This window comes from Phaenicophaeus curvirostris, chromosome 5 (assembly GCF_032191515.1).
Source record: "Phaenicophaeus curvirostris isolate KB17595 chromosome 5, BPBGC_Pcur_1.0, whole genome shotgun sequence".
NCBI classification, from domain to species: domain Eukaryota; kingdom Metazoa; phylum Chordata; class Aves; order Cuculiformes; family Cuculidae; genus Phaenicophaeus; species Phaenicophaeus curvirostris.
The window spans coordinates 21,262,514-21,278,694 of record NC_091396.1 but is presented as its reverse complement, the minus strand read 5'-3'; the positions used below and the strand labels follow the sequence as shown (position 1 = coordinate 21,278,694).

The window sequence follows — 16,181 nt, the reverse complement described above, 5'->3', positions numbered from 1 at the left end:
CCCCTGGGTAAACTCTTCTTATCCCTCTGTCGTAGATCTTGAGGAAAGCAAGGAGTGCTTGTAACGTGCTTAGACATTATTTGTAATGAAATATTGCATCACTTCAAACAACAGCAGTAAATGTGAGATGGTATTAAGTGGCATATCTTTGAAAAGAGATGATGAGCAGCAGCTGCATATCAAATAACAGCTGGCTTTGCAGTTTTGGGGACCGTGCTGGTGTCCAGTGTTTCAATTCTTGCTGCTTCTTTCTGTACCTTCAGCCTCATGTATTCTGACAGGATTTATTGAGTCCTTAGAGACACATTTCCCTCTCCTGGCTGACAAATGCTATGGGAACATAATATCGTGGAAATATTATTTTTCAGTACCCCTCATGGCTTTCTGTGGCCTGATGCTGATATTTGTGTAGTAGTGACTTGTACTGGGGAAAGGGAATTGCTTTGGTCTGGCTATGGTAGGATATAAAAAAATACAGGCAAAGCCTTAACCATTAAAATAGGTGGCAGAGCAGCAGGAAACACGTATATCTGTAGCGCAGAGAGGTGTTTGTTTTCCTTGTTGACTGTATGAATCTTTGTTAGAAGAAGCATGTGTGTTTCCCACTCCACCCTTACATTCCATCTCTATACCAGGTCTTTAGGATCCACCTGCAGACTGTGCGAGCAGTAAAGGGAGAGCTGACCTTGCTGTCCGGCACATCATCTAAAAACATGCAGGAGATATAAAAACAACAAGGTTGTCTCTTTCTTTTATTCTGCATTGCCTGAGGCACTCTGCTGGGGACTCTCCCTTGTTACACACGTGAAGGATACGCTTTTTCCTGGATGAATATTTAAAGCTCTCAGTCTGGAATCAGATGAGACAGTGCAGTTCCCAACACAGGAGCATGCTGCTCAGGAGCAGCTGGCCCCATCCACTTTGTAAACCAGCAACCATGCTTGGATATCCACACTGGCAGAACTGCCTCTCAACAGCCTGGTCTGCTATTTTTGTCTATTGGCAACAATCCAATCTGCCTCAGTAGTGGTGTTATGTTACAAAATCTCTGTCAAGGGTTTCCTGCAAACCTGAAGGGCATGATGTTTCTTCTGCCTGTGCCAGGTAACATAACACCTACCAAAGCAGGGCTGAGGACCACTTGATGTGCCTCTCTAGCTCTGCCTCCCCCTCTCTTTTTTTGAAGGTTTGTGAAGGGATGAGCCCATTCACCAGCTGATCAAGCCTAGCCTTTGGAGTGGGGGCAGTTATAATAACAGCTTTTTTTCTCAGCACAAAGCTGTGCTAACGTCCTGCTGCAAGGTTTTTTGCTGCTTACCATAAATTATATTTATAGTTACTTTATATTCAATTTTCTTGTGCAGTATTGACCTTAAATTTTTAAAAAATCTCCTCTCCTTTTGACTTCTGCTGTGTTTATTTTAGTGAAATCATATCCTAACTCAGGCCTCAGTTTGCCAGCGTGAGCAAGCTATAATCTTTCAATTATTTCTCTTACAGTAGTCTCCATTTTCCCTCTGTTATCCTAATGGCCTTTTTTTCTGCACATTTTGCAGTTTCATTTTTTATTATTAAATATGTCTTACAGAATTCTATGCCACAATCTAAAGAATGGATCACCATTACCAAGTATTAAATATCTTCTCTCAGCTGAAAATATGTTGATGAATACATCTTGGGATCACGTTAGTATCATTCATAGGCTCACTGCAGAGCCATCATATGAACAGTACATGTTCTATGGGTCTTGGTCTTGTTCTCTCTGCCATTGTCAGCTGATCAGCCACCAGCAATTTTTTAGGCGACAATTTCTTAAGTATGTAATCTTACTTTTTGTATTCTCTATGTTCTTAAATTTGACCCATTTACTTTCTGCTTAGCTGATGGGTCTGGCTTGTTTATTCAACCTTTAAAGATCATATTTTTGGTCCTCCACTCCAGAGGAGGGATGCATCTGACCTCTGTGCTAGTGGCACACCTTCAAAATCTGCCCAATTTCTTCTGGAGGGGCTCGGCAATGAAAATTTTAACTGAGTTTAGTCCCAAGATCAGGGACTTCTACTAGCAACCAGTCTCTATTGCAGCAGCTCTTCCTTCAATTTTGTAACTTATTCTTTGCACTCCTAACCTAGAAATCCTATCACAGCCCTCATCTTCCAAATGAATAATTTCCCATGACTTTGGCTGAGCCATGTATTATTCACATCAGTGTGAAGGGAAAGTCAGGTGCGTGATTTTATGACTTGGGAGTGTTTTTGAGGGGTCCTGTAACAGTGAGTCATTGCTAACATTTGTCTGTTTGAGAAGTGTCTGTTTTCAGTCTGGCAATAACTACTCAGGAGATGACTCAGGAAGGGTAAACCACACCACAGTTTAATATTTTACTAAGATTCTAAGAGCTCTTAGACACACGCAACTTGTAACAAACTTGGTACAGGAGCCTGCATCACCTGCTTTCTTGTTACTGCTGTGGAAACCCCAGCACCTATCAGTAGGTGGATGCTTGCCTTTCTGAAGGAAATGACCCCAACATGCAGAAAAATAAGGAAGACTTGGTGCAGATCTTCTTTGCCCCACTGTGCAGCCCAGCTCCATGCCGTCACCATCTGCAGTGACTTCCTGACAGCAGCTTGTCCCACCAGCTGCTGTAGATGAATCCATTCTGCTGCGCTTTGCCTGGGAACTGCTCCATGTGTAATTAATGCTTGGGAGACAGGTTTGCTTGCTTGCTTGTTTTGTTGTATTTGCCTCAGGTTAAACCTCCTGGTGTGGTTGAGGGGTGAGACACAGATGCAAGTGACGGCACAAAGATGTGGCAAAGGAAGGAGACGGGGAGGGACCTCAGTGGACTATGACTAACCACTGGTCCTGTGGGACGAAGCAAGGGAAAGGATGACAGGCGGCTGAGCCCTCCCAAAAGCCATTCCCATTGCATAGCTCTGGGGAAGGGAGTTACAATGAGGGTATATTGTTTCTTTGGGGAAGTTCTCATCTACAGTCTCACGTGACACTTGGCTTCTATTTTCATGTTGCTGGTCAAGGTGAATTCCTAAGGGCAGGAACACGGGGAAAAGAAGAAGGGAAAAATAATATTGAGACTACACCAAGAAAGTATCAGCATTTCTGTCTTGTCTGTGCTAGGCTTTCACAACATTGGCCATGGGCTTCCCCATGGCCTCTCCTACCGCATCACTTCCTATAGTTACTGCATCCCTAGGAACTTTCTGACTTTTAACACCTTCAGATCATTCACCAGTGCCTCCTGCGAAAGGCTGCTTTCCTTTGTGTTTGTGGATGGTGATTTCCCTGTGTGTGCAGTTGCACCCTTTCAGGGAGATCAGGTCACAATAGATTTCTTGATGCAAAATCTATACAGACAGCCTCTGCAAGCCTGAAATGTTGAAAGCAGACTGGAAAACAAGGAAGTTCCCCTTCATCTATTCATCCAGTGCTTCTCTTTTCTCCAGCTCTACCATTCAAGGACTTGCTGAAACCTCTGTGCCATGGGAAAACGCTGGTAATATTTTCAGTGCTGCAGGCCTCTTTCTGTAGGGACACCCAAAGCAATACAAGAGGGAAGGCAACAACCCAAAATGGACAACAGTTTTCAAAGATACCCAAATAATCCACTTCGCAGCTAATTTGTGACAGCTTCACCTAAATATTCAAGAGAAGGGTGGGCTTCCTCCTTAGTGGAGATGCTTACTCATCCTACTACCTATGGGATGTCTGAAGGTGGACACAGATAAGCAGAATTAATTGCCTAAATAAGGAGAGGTTCCAGAGTTCTTCACTACTCCTCTGCCATGCCAAAGCAGTAAGTGCAGCTATTTCTCATTTACCTTTCTCAGCTGCTGATGAGCTGTTAACTTTTACACTTCACTTGACTGCCAGTCACAGAGGCAGGAGGGAGGGCAGACAAGCCATAGTAGCTTGCCTAACCTCTTACCTTTACTGCTGAGGGCTGTCTGTTTTCTGAGGTGGTGTCAGCTAGTGCAATTTTGAGTTGATCAGTCAAATGCTAAGTTGGGAAATGTTTTCCTCTTTATCTTGGCATTCTTCTTTCTCACTGCTCTTTTATTGCCTTATGAAAGGTGAGACTATGGGGGAGAGGAGTTAAGCTGACTACCAGTCACCTCACTGAAGAATATATAGGCTCCTTTCTGCATACTGATGGGAAGGTAGCAGTACTGCCCAGGTGAAAGGCGTGGACTGTGTGAGCTGGAAACCCTTGGCTGCTTCCCTAAGTCTCCAGGAGCTGAAGGCAAGAGATGACATGCTCTCCCTCTTCTTGCTGGAGCTCTGGAGTGATGATGCAGCCTTTTTGGTTTCCATGCCCCTGTGTAGACACCAGAGCATGAGGGAAGTGGTTGATGGATGTCACGATGCTGGGTGTACTGGATTTGCTCATTCAGGACTCTGGATTTTTTAAATCCCCAGCCCTGGGTACATTTTCTGATCCACCAACTTTTATCTGTGCCTATTCCTGTTCACAGGAGGGTGCAGAACCTCATTACCTTGTGGTGTCAACATAATATCTATACAGTCACCTCTGCTGTCTTCCCTGGATTAATTTGTGTTGACTATCATGTTTGCAGCCACAGGGAAAGTAATTATTTTCTAAACCAGGTGGAGAGTGGCTGCCATCTGTCTTGAAGGGAAATGTTCTTCTCTAGGCTGGGACTCAAGAGAAAGAGGCTGACCTGGTTCTCTGGAAAGATGAGCTGTGGCCCTGCTGAATTATTGAGCATGCACCACAGTCATCAGCTTGGAGAGACAGAGAAGCATCAGCTTAGGTCACGGGTGTGGGATGGAGGTTATCAACTTCAGGAACAGAGGAGTGTAACCAGATCTGCCTTTTGCACTTCGTTGCTCTGCCACCTGGATCGGTGTCATAGCTGCTTGGTATTACAACGCAGATGCTCAGCTTGGTTTGGTGGCCCTCTTTGGGACCATAGACAGTCACAAAAGCCCAACTCCACAGCATCAAATCCGCCCCTCCTTTCAGAGGCAAGACTTCACTCTTAGGGCAGTCCTGGAAGAGCAGCAACCCCAGGTCACACAAACTGAGGCGCAGTGTTCCAGTCTAATGCTCAAATATGTTGTCCATGCTTAAACCCCCATTATTCACCTACATAAACACTAAGCAGATTTGCAGAAGACATGATCACCAGCAATTGCACAGGAGGTCCATTGGAGCTTACGTGTGCACAGCTCTTGTGAAAAAACAAGTTGTCTGATTAGATGACTTAGGTGCCCAAGTAAGTGTGTTCACTTCCAAAACTTTGATCCAAGCTGATATGCCCAAGGTTATCAGGAGACATAACTAGGCTGAAAATAAACTGTCCGCTCCTAGACGTGTGTGAGATCTCTGAGATCCCCCTGTTGTGCATGTCCAAACAAAATAATTAATTTCCTTCCATCCCTTCGGCCTCCTGAATCTGCCGTGATACAAAGACAGGACAGGATGGGGTACAGCACTATGGGAAAAGTCATACAGCTGCTTCTCATTTACTATAGAATCATAGAATAGTTTGGGTTGGAAGGGACCTTAAAGATCATCCAGTTCCAGCCCCACTGCCATGAGCAGGGACACGTCCCACTAGATCAGGCTTCCCAAGGCCCCATCCAACCTGGCTTTGAACATCTCCAGGGATGGGGCACCCACAATTTCCCTGGAAAACCTGTTCCAGTGCCTCACCACTCTCATGGTGAAAAAATTCTTCCTTCTATTTGGTAGCAGCTGGCCCTTACCAGCACCAGCAGGTGGCTGGTGCACCCATCGGAGATGCTGCCTCATTCAAAGGGGACGTTATCACTTCTGCTGTGTGAGGTACCCATCCTGTGCCTGCAGGAACTTGTACCACACTCTCACAGAGTGATCTTGCACACAGACTTTTTGTTTCTTCCACTTGCTGTAATGAGAGATTAAAATACCTTTTTACTGGAGGAAGCCTACTTTATCTGTAAACATTTATTTCTATATTGCCACTTTCTCGTTACAAAGATTTCATGACTAAGCTCATACAAGCCAAAGCAGTATGATGAATATCCTGTAATCTGTTTTATTTTGGTTTACAGCTTTCCAGAGAGGGCCTCTGACATCATTGTCTGAATGTCTTATTCTATTGGAAGGTGACACTGGTAGACCAGCATGAAGGTGCCAGGGTCTGCCTATTACTTTGTTTACAGAATACGGACAGTAAGATGAGTCTGCCTGTGGACCTTTTTTGATGGAATGCCTCAGCACATTGCTCATGCTCAAGTGAGGTTACAAGTCAACAGCAAGCTCAAGCTTTTTCAAGAGCCATTAGGGCAGGTTATATTTCCCCCTCCTCACACCTCTCCTGTGACCTCTGGATCCTGTGCTTCATAAATTCAACTATGCTAGCAGAAGATTAACAGGGCAACCCCCATATTTCATGTAGAGTTGAACTGAGCTGCTGAATGAAGAGCACAAGAGTCAGCATAGGAGATGGAGGAAGGCAGCAACTTCCCTGCCAGCCCTTTCACCACTACAAATGTTTGAACAGATTCAGGAATGCCAAGTAACTTCTTTTCTAAGTCTAGTCCACTTCTTCTGGTCTTAATGCCCGCCTGTCTGGAGTCTCTTGTAACCAAAGAAAATGTAGTTGTTAAAAAATGTCAATCCTTGAACAACAAAAAGAGCACTTCTGTTTGGAGATGGAAACTGGACACCTGGCAGTGTGTCCCCTTTGGTCCAGAGTTACCTTGTAAAATTCTGCCCATGTTAGGCCAGCAAAAAAAAGTTGACTTTCAAAAGTCAATAGTTGTAAACACATTATAGGATATTCAAGGTGTTTGCAAGGTTTCTAGCAGTTAAGAATCTCTGAAGAATTTGCACTCACTGAGTGTGCTCTGAGCCTCTCAAAACACTGATTCTTCCTGGAAGTTTTGATCTCAATAAGACAGTTTTAGGAGTGAGATCAGAGGGAGGATACTGCCAAGCAGTGAGGAAAAATGGGTAAAGCTGCTTAAATTAAACAGGTGACAGCTATCTTCTGAACAGAAGTTTTAGGCTGTCTGAAAAGCAGCGAAGTTTATACCAGCTTCTGGTATATTATACTACCTTATCCCTTACTGATGTGGAAGCAAGTTCCGCTGTGGAGTTTCCATCTGAAAAAGCTTTTATTTTTTTGCTCAAATTCAGGATGTAAAGAAAGGCTGGAATGGCCCTGCCCATTTTTCAACTGTCCTTTGTATGAGACATTGCTGTCTGGCTGTACCACTATCCCTCTGGATGCAGGAGTGTGGCTTTGGCAGGGGGAATGGGTACAACTTCCAGCGGAGACCAGCCTCCCTGCAGACTGCCCCATGCTTTCTGGCTGCAGCTATCAGTGGGAGAAGGGCTTTTTGCTTTTGCTTTGGAATATCTATCTCTTGGTCTCCAAACTGGAAGTACCTTGACTGCCTGGAGCAGCAGAGGCTTGCTTGCTTTTTCCCCATAAACCATGACGCTATGGTTGTTGGATGTGCTTCAGGATGGAGAATCTCATCTGGTTTGTCAGTTTGCTGGGGCAGCTCCCTGGACAAGTCTCTGGGAACAGATGAATAAAGAGGTGTGATAGAGCATCTAGAGAGAACACAGGTGTCCCTGTGCCCTGGCACCCCATAAACATAGCCAGCCTGACTTTTGTTTCTTTGAACAGCAGAGCTTACACATACTCTTCTAAAATGGCATAAGGCAATAATGCTGCAGACCTTTAACCTGTCTTCCAGGAAGAAAGAGATTGTAAACCAAGCAAAGATAATACATAGTACAATAGCAGTTTGTGATGCCACAGCAGGTGAACCTGTTTACCACGAATATTTTTCTGTGAGAAACAGGTAGTGCTATTTCCCTAGACAGGCCTTCGCCTGCAATGAAGTCATGTTAAATACTGCCTTTTTTCCTCCCCTATTTTTAATAAGATTTTTTTTTTATCTCAGAAGCACCTTGCTCAAATGATCTCAAATTCAGGCCACTGGGACACTGGAATTTCTATAGAAATTATTGAGAAAGCTGGAATAAGCTTACAGGTTGTAGGACAATGTAAAATGGGACTGCTGAGTCCACATTTGGCTTGCGGTGCCACTGACCTAGTATTCCTACTCCTATAAAATAGTGGATGTAGCCACCTGACTCCAGACCACTTCTCTTTATCTGTGCTGGATCCAGTGCTTTAGCTGGAAAATGCCAAATACAATGGCATTCAATAGGAGCTAAACCCAATAGCTGCAGACAAAGTAGTTTACCGAGGCTTGTGGAACTTGAACACAGCAGAATTCAATGCATTATGTATGGATCAGCACACTGGAATTGCACATGCATGTAAGTTATGCCTGTAGGAAAACAGTCATTTAAAACCTCCTTCTTCCCCGCCTCTTGGAGGGGAGTTGTGTTAAATATTAACAGACTTAGTTCATCAATTCCCTGGTTCACTTGGCTTCTTTTAACAACAGATGTTATTACAACTCCTTTGCCTGCCTCCCTGCTCCTGTCAGCAGAGCCGATGGTGAAACCCAAGAATCTGCTGCTGTAACTCTGCCTGCACACCTGGGTGCTGCCCCAGCCGTGTGATCTCCCTCACCTCTCTCCCTGGAATCACCAATGCTGCCTGCCTTTGCTGTCTTTGAGGAGCTTGTGCTGTGAGGCACGAGCTCCAGAGAGGCGTTGATTAAGGGAGGCAGAGAAAAGGAGCGCGGGAGCCCAGGGGAAGGCGAGTTCTGCTGTCAGAGGAGGAAGCAGTGAGCATGGCCAGCAACTCTAGCACACTGCCCCGGGTGACTTTCCAGACACCAGAGAAACCTGGTGAGGAATCATCACACAGGAAACTGGGCAAGTTAACTATAAAGTACAACCGCAAAGACCTACAGCGCTGGCTAGACCTGGAGGAATGGATCAATGCACAACTGCAAGAGCTGTACCAATGCAGGGTGAGTAGCTGGGGCAAATCAGCCCCTTGCTGGTCAGGTGAATGGGACTAGAGGCCCTGTGTGCTGGGATAGAGGTTTGCTTCCTCTGCCTTACTGGAAATAGCTTCTCCAGTCTTCACTAGGTACCTTATTACCATTTGCTACAGCACTCGCTCTGACGGGTGTGTCTGCAGTCGGAGAAGCTTACATCTATATAAACCAGCTAGCTTTAAACTGCCTTGTCTTGCGTCTGCTGGGAGGTGGGTAGCTAGTGCTGAGCATGAGTAGCAGAACAGAGAGATGTACAAACCTAGGGTGCTTCCTGTTGCTGAGCTCCATGCGGTGAGCAGCTTTGCTGGAAGCAGTATCTAAGCTAGCTGGGTTCGTGTTGTTAGCGTATACTTACTCTTTTTTTTTTGTCACAACAGCGTAGCTACAGCTGCTGTTTGAATGAGACACTCTAGATAACGCTGTATCTGTAGCTGCAGAGTCTGGATGTGCTGCTGGCAGCAGAGAAAGAAAGAAAAAAGAAATGCATGCTCAAATGTAGAGAACTTATGCCTTCATCTTCACAAATTCTCAGAGCTGTCTTCCCTGCTTGAGATTCCCTTTGCACCAGGAACAGTCCCTCCTGAATTCTTCCTGACTATCTGAGAGCTGTTTCTCTAAGAAAGACCAAGGAGCACCTAGGCCTAGTACCTGAACTGTACCAGTCTTCAGCTGAGCTGTTGCAGGGTACATGACCTTTTTTCTTCAGTGTGGTGTTATATTTGCTTTAAGCTACAGCACTGCCTGGGTACGCTGAAATTTTAACCTGGTAATATTGCTCCTATTCATACCTTGTGGTAAGATGGATGTCACCTATACTGGAAGATTTTAGAAGGGATTGTGCTTTTCCATGTTTGAGATTTTTCGTTTAAACTGTGGTACAGAAAAACGTGATAGGATTTCCACATTGTATGTCATGATCTCAAACCATTTAAAACAGCTTGACTAAGGGTTTTGCATTTATCTGTACTGTAAGGCTAATGCAGTAAGAGTAAGTGGCTTTCTTCACTCAGTACATCCTCAACACAAAACATAGGAGGGTTTAACAAATTTTGTAAACCAGCTTATTCATGTCCTCGATGCGGACAGACTAAATGAACTGTCAAGCCTTTTCTGCCCTATTTTCTCTATTTGCGCTCCAGCACAGCGTTAAGCACATTCTTGAGATAGAAAGAAAAAAGAGCGGATGACTGCTTAAAGTCTTCTGCTGTGAGCACCAGCAACTTCAAATCGCAATCAACAGTGGAAGTGGACATGGTAGAACAGCCCTGGAAAGGCAGTTTTTGTGCTATGTGCCATGGTGGTACAGAGAAGACTTTTGTCTGCTCAGGGTGATTTTCTGGGCCTGAGAGCCATAGAACAATATCAACTCCACAGCCAAAGAGCCGGACTTCAGGAACTGTTTCTGACGTTTTCTTTATTATTGTTGTTGCTGTTTACTATTAATATTAACCATCAGTATCATTACCATTTTCTGTGTGACTGTTTCCTATTCATATTTTTGTGAGAACATACCAGGTTCTCATGCTATGTTGGGAGAGAAAAACAGTTAATTTCTCTTCTGATTTGTGCCATGTGTGAACAACATGCAGCAAAAAACAAACATGGAGAAAAAAGTCCTCCTGCTGCAAATGCAAGGCCCCTGTGAAAATCGGTATATTACTGGTCCTGTTCTGTTAATTAACATTCTTAGATGTCCTAAACAAATTTATAGCTGCTTTAGTAAAAATCACGAAGGATAACAGCTCATAATTACTTCAGGACTTAGTTGTGAAATTCTAGTTCTTTTCTATAGTTTATAAGCTGATAGTAATAAACTCTTAGCTCTATTTTAGGCCTCTTGATGATGCATTATGAAACATAATATGGTATATATAAGAGCAGATGTTATCACTAGACCTATCAGACAGGCAAAATTCAGCATGTGTATGAAGTGTTAGAGTGATGGTCAAGGTGAGTGAAAGCTGTTCAAATTAACAGCGGCAGTGACAGTATCTCTTGCCAGTCATGCCTACACTGGCATTTAAGGGACTGTTCCTGGTGCCTGTACCTTGGTTCAGAAAGCAGTTGATATTTGCCTGACACAATCAAGGAGAATGGGTGCTGCTTTGAGTAACTGAATCTCTTACCTTTTGGGGAATCATTGAAGTTTTAAAGAGAGGGTTAAAGGTTTGTTGTTGGTGGTGGGTTTTCTTTTTTTGAGATAGATGAGAAGCACTTGGTACCACCAGTGGCATGACCCAAATGAGGATCTCTGTGTGCTACTCTTACTCACCCAAGTTTACAGATGTACACTTGTAAAGGTGTCAGAAAACCAAGTTAGGTTACATTATCACTTCTGGGTTTCTGAGAATCAGGAGCTGTTTACTGACATCAGAGTAGCTGCCCCAAAGGGGATATTTCTTTCCCTACTGCGAAATCCCAGCAGGCACAAGTGGGAAATGCAGCCATGACCTTACAGGAACAGATTGCCGCGCAACAGGTTTCCCAACTTCCTCGTGTAGTTGGGCCAACCTAAGAGATCTGCCACTAGCAACATCACATGCTGCTGTGCCAGATCAGAGACTGTTAATAGTGTACAACAGGGGGTTACATAGGATCTTTTTGAATAAATGTATGTGCTGCAGTAAATTACTTGTAATCACCCAGGTGTCCAACAGGCCCTCCTGCTCTCCTCTGTGCATTGTGGCAATACTATTTAGTTAGCCCTGCTAGTCTGAGCTTCCTTGATCCGTCAACTGCTATTACGTTCTCTCTTTGTCAGATTCTTCCTTTGCTCTGCTTGTCCTTGGCAGTGCAGTGTTCTTCAGTGTCTTCCAGAAACTCGCACAACAGAGTCAGAATAAACAGCATGGCAGATTCAAATGCCAGCAAGGTTAGTTCAAACATTGAGTCCTGGTGCAGATAATCTAAATGCTTTGCTGTTTACTGTCATGAAGGCTTTTGCCACAAAACTAAGACTCAGGAGATAGTTTTGATTTTCAGGATTATTCCCTGAATGTATTAGTCACAACATCATCCATACTAGAACCAGAGAGCCATAGGGAGTTCCTACCCTTTCTCACTCTCCTGGCCCATTTACCTTCTTAGGCAAGGCCAGGCTGGATCAATACCTGTTTTCTAAAGTCACATGAAAATCATTACTTTTAAGGGGAAAAGGCATGTGGGTAACAGCAGAATATATTTAAACCTTTTTTATTACTTACATAACAAAGCTGAAAAAAGGTTTTCCACTTCCTCTCTGGCTTGGTACCAGAGACTGGTCAGAATAAGTTTATTTTTTCCCTCTAAGTATTGTATTTATTATTTAATGTTTTACATACTCATCCATAAATGCTACCTGGCAATCGGATACTGTGCTGTTTACTCAGTATCCTTGTATTCTTTTCCCGTTGATTACTAGGCTAAAATATCATTAGTCTGTGCTGTCAAAGATTCATTTTGCAACTATGCTGGAAACCACAGCTTGACTTCCTTAGTATTGTAGAGACATGTAGAACTAAAATGTCATCAAGGTTACAAATGCTTCCAACAACACCCTATGCATTAGAAGTTTATCACTCCAATCACCAAAGATTGGGGTCTCTCTTCCCTTGAAGGAGACTATTATATCCCTCACATGTTAGAGAAGGTCAGCAAAATATTGTCAGGCCTTTCAAGAGTGTGTTTTTCTCTCCATTCCTGCAAAATCTTTAGTATGTATACCAACTATATGAAAGTATGTAGCCTAAAATCCCCGTGTATTAGTTGTGCCTTTCTAAGATTAATCCTGCTGGAGTTCTGTTTGGTGAATGCCGAGGGGATTGAGACACGGACTCCAATCTGATGGATCGAAGACCTTTTATTGTGTTAACTGTGTCTTTATATACCATTCTAAATTGAACATAAGACACAAAATATTATATGATTGGTCATATCTCTGGTTAAGCATTAGTAACCGATAATGCAACATCCTTTCTTACTTTCAGTTGGTTAATAGTTCCGTCAGTTTAAGTTATTATTCTGTCCAAAATGCGCTTAAGATATTCATCGCAAGATAGCCTATCTTGGGCTAGACTTATTTTCCACTGAGCCAGTGCTTCTTGTGCAGACCTCTCTTGTAGCGTTAAGACCACAGACTTGTTCAATCCTTCTCCTGCTTGCAGCTCATGGCTAGAGGAGCCCTACATAACTTCCTCCTTCCAAGGCGTTATTGATCAAGAAGGTCTCCACAGGTGAATCCTTAAACACACTCTCCACAGATGAGGGTTGTCCCACACTGGCTTACATTGCATTGCAATTGGCAATTTTTAAAAGGGTCTTCCCATGATGGATGACAGTCACTGAGCAGTGGTATCAAGTGTTGGGGTGGGAAAAGATGAAGAACTTATACATCAAGATGTGTGGCAGTAGCGGACACCACAGAGAGGCTGGAATCCATGCCCTCTTTATAAGAACACTTTGAAATTATTTATATCTTGACCTCAAATTTGCAGCATAGTTTTATTGTAACTAGTTCCTCCTCTGCTCTTTAAAGATGGCCTCCGGTGCTCTTAGAAGTTTGAAGGTTTATTGACTGTGTATTTTTTTTCCCCCTTCTTTAGCTAAGAGAGGAAACAGAAGCAGCAGCTCCTGAACCACAAATTGATCTTGAAGATCTTCTGGAAGTCCCTAATGAAGAACAGAAATTAAAGCTACAGGTCAGGTAGAGGGACTTGGTGATGTTATATTCAGGACTTCCTTCATAAAGAGTAGTAGTAGTGTGAGGGGTACAGAATGTGTGTATACAGTGTTGGGTGATGCTTCCCTGTGCCTTAGCTCATCATATGTAGTAAGATTACATACCCTTTTTGTAGGTAAGGGACGATAGGTCAGCTAATAAAATACTAAAATGACTCTTACTTGTTTTTTTAGGAAATCCTCCATGAGTGCTCCAGCCCAACAGAGGTGAGTGAAGCACCATCAACATATCTAGGTTATACTATGCCGTAAGAGTGTGTCTTTGTTGCTGCTTGGCTGAATAGTCAAGATATTACTATGCCTAACATGACGCTGCAGCTTTTTTTAATTCCCAGTGGGTGACGTTTGCCACTTTATTCTGCTGTGTTAGAAAAATATATGTAAATGTACATGGGTGAGCTGGAGGCAGAGCAGTAGAGAAAATAAGGAATTATGCGTTACAACGAAAGAAAGTTGATTCCATGTTTTGGACATCCTAAGCTGACTAGGCTGAGTCACTATTTGCTCCTCAATGTAGAAAAGCTAAAGACAGTGATGCAGCTCACACAACCATCGTGCACACTGCTAACTAAATGCATTCTTAGCTTAAACCACTCTAGTGTTACAAGTGATATGAATGCAGTATGGCCCTCAGATTGGACTGGGCAGATAGAAGTTGTTTAGCAGTGGCCACGTAAATTAGTTTTTCATGTGGGTTTTTCCCCACATGAACTTCCCAAGCACTGGTTTTGAGTAAGACAGTTAAAGAAATCTCAGAAACCCAGAGCTTTTGCAGTGTAGTGTGTGTACCACACAGCAATTGCCTTCCCTGCACTGCATACCTGTGCAAAATGGGGTCCCTCATCACTGCTGCAGTCACATGAACTGCATGTGAACATTGTGCTTGACATAATTTATCTGTCTCCACATCTTGTTGAGCCTATGTAGCTGTACAGTGACGAACATATAGAAAGTGAGTTAGATGCATGACTATCATTGAAATTAATCTTGGCTGTGCAAATAATTACAGATAGTCTTCTAGCAGGGGGTTTAGCAGACAAGGCTGGCAATAGGGAAATTGTTTTAAGAGTGTCTAAATTTCAGATCTTAGGCAAGAATTCCGCATTCCCAGAGAAAGAACTGAGAACAGTTTGCTCTACTGATTCATGAGCCATGGAAGTCTCTTGCAGACAGCATGGTACTTAATAACTACAGATACTGCTGCCCCATTGGCAAAAATATGTACTTTCACCCTGGTGATCTTGAATCCAGTCCCTTTGAAAGATCACAGCATCCTGTTTGCAGAAAGCAGACAGAGGATACAAACTGGTTTCCTCTGAGGGGACTGACTGAAAAAGCATTTATGATCCTAGGCATTTACTTCTAGAGCATGCTGAGGCAAGCAACCTCTGATCACTCAAGTGAAGCTGGGCTTCCTCACATTCTAAACAGTAACTAGCTGCAATGCTTCCAGTGGCCTGGTCTAATTACAAGGGCACATGGCTATCTCTTTGGGTAAAAAAAAAAAAAGGCTGTGAGCTCCTTCATGGTGATGTTACTTGTCACGCACAGGGTAAAGTTTGCACTAGTTACACTGACTTCTACTTGGACTAACCAGATGGTCCAGTTTAGTTCATAGTCCTTGGCTGTGTCAGCAACGTAGGGGGGGTTTATCTCCATTAACTGCTCATCTATCTGTTCTGCCTCTCCTTAACCCCTGCTCCAGGTTATCATTAGTCTTGCGTGCATTTTGCTCCACCTCTTCTCTGCTAGCCACTTCCTTGTAGAATTGGCACAGCTCCAGGATGGTTTGCAATCCACAATATGGAGCTTTACAGGCTCAACAGGAGGGACAGGTTGCTTTGCCCTAGATTAGAAGGGCAGCACAAGTGGGCAGGAGGTTATGGTGGTAACAGGAAGCAGTAAAACATAACAGAGGACAACAGCATCCTGAGGTCATCTCAAGGTGGAAGAAGCAGGTATCTGGAATGAAGAGAGGCAGGCTGGCTCCTGGGGAAAAAGTAAACCTGCCTGCTCCAGAGGGAGACAGCGGAAGTGAAGTAAAGAGGTTTTTCAACCCTTCTCATCCATCAAAAGGTCTCCTTTCCTAAGCTAAAAGATAGGGTTAGTCAATACATGTCAAAATTCTGGTTTTTGCTCAACATGAAGGCAAATGTGGGGAACAATGCAAGCGTCATAACTCTTTGGGCCGATGAGCACTGGAATTAACATGGCATCCTTCTTCAACCAATTCTCATTGCAGGACTTCATTACGGAATTGCTTAGTCGATTGAAAGGTCTCCGAAGAGTCACCAGTCCTCAGAAGAAATGACCTTGCCCACACAGAACACTTAGGGTTGGTCACAAGGAAATGGGTATCTTCCCCACAAACCCCAGGATCAGCAACATCACTTCAGAATACGTTTAGGACTTACTGTTATTGAGAAACATCACCAAGTTTGTGAGATTTGTACCAGTGGTTTGAAGTCTCCGCTGCTTCCAGATTCATGCACACAGCA

The 16,181-nt window shown here is 43.6% G+C and overlaps 2 protein-coding genes across 2 annotated transcripts in view; one reads left to right on the top strand and one right to left on the bottom strand.

Moving 5' to 3' along the window:
- GAL (galanin and GMAP prepropeptide) overlaps positions 1–16,181 on the bottom strand; it is a 214,352-nt gene that overhangs the window by 52,549 nt on the left and 145,622 nt on the right. The window lies entirely within an intron of this gene.
- Positions 7,941–16,171, top strand: PPP1R14D (protein phosphatase 1 regulatory inhibitor subunit 14D). Its single transcript, XM_069857880.1, has 4 exons — positions 7,941–8,937; positions 13,548–13,643; positions 13,858–13,890; positions 15,926–16,171. Exons 1-4 carry the CDS (start codon positions 8,755–8,757, stop codon positions 15,992–15,994), a joined length of 381 nt encoding a protein of 126 aa, XP_069713981.1. The 5' UTR covers positions 7,941–8,754; the 3' UTR covers positions 15,995–16,171.

Bases quoted from the DNA above. Each gene is read 5' to 3' on its own strand.
- PPP1R14D (XM_069857880.1), top strand. From the start codon at position 8,755: ATGGCCAGCAACTCTAGCACACTGCCCCGGGTGACTTTCCAGACACCA. The intron at 8,938-13,547 runs GTGAGTAGCTGG...CCCCTTCTTTAG, and splicing joins AAGAGCTGTACCAATGCAGG to CTAAGAGAGGAAACAGAAGC. The intron at 13,644-13,857 runs GTCAGGTAGAGG...TTGTTTTTTTAG, and splicing joins AACAGAAATTAAAGCTACAG to GAAATCCTCCATGAGTGCTC.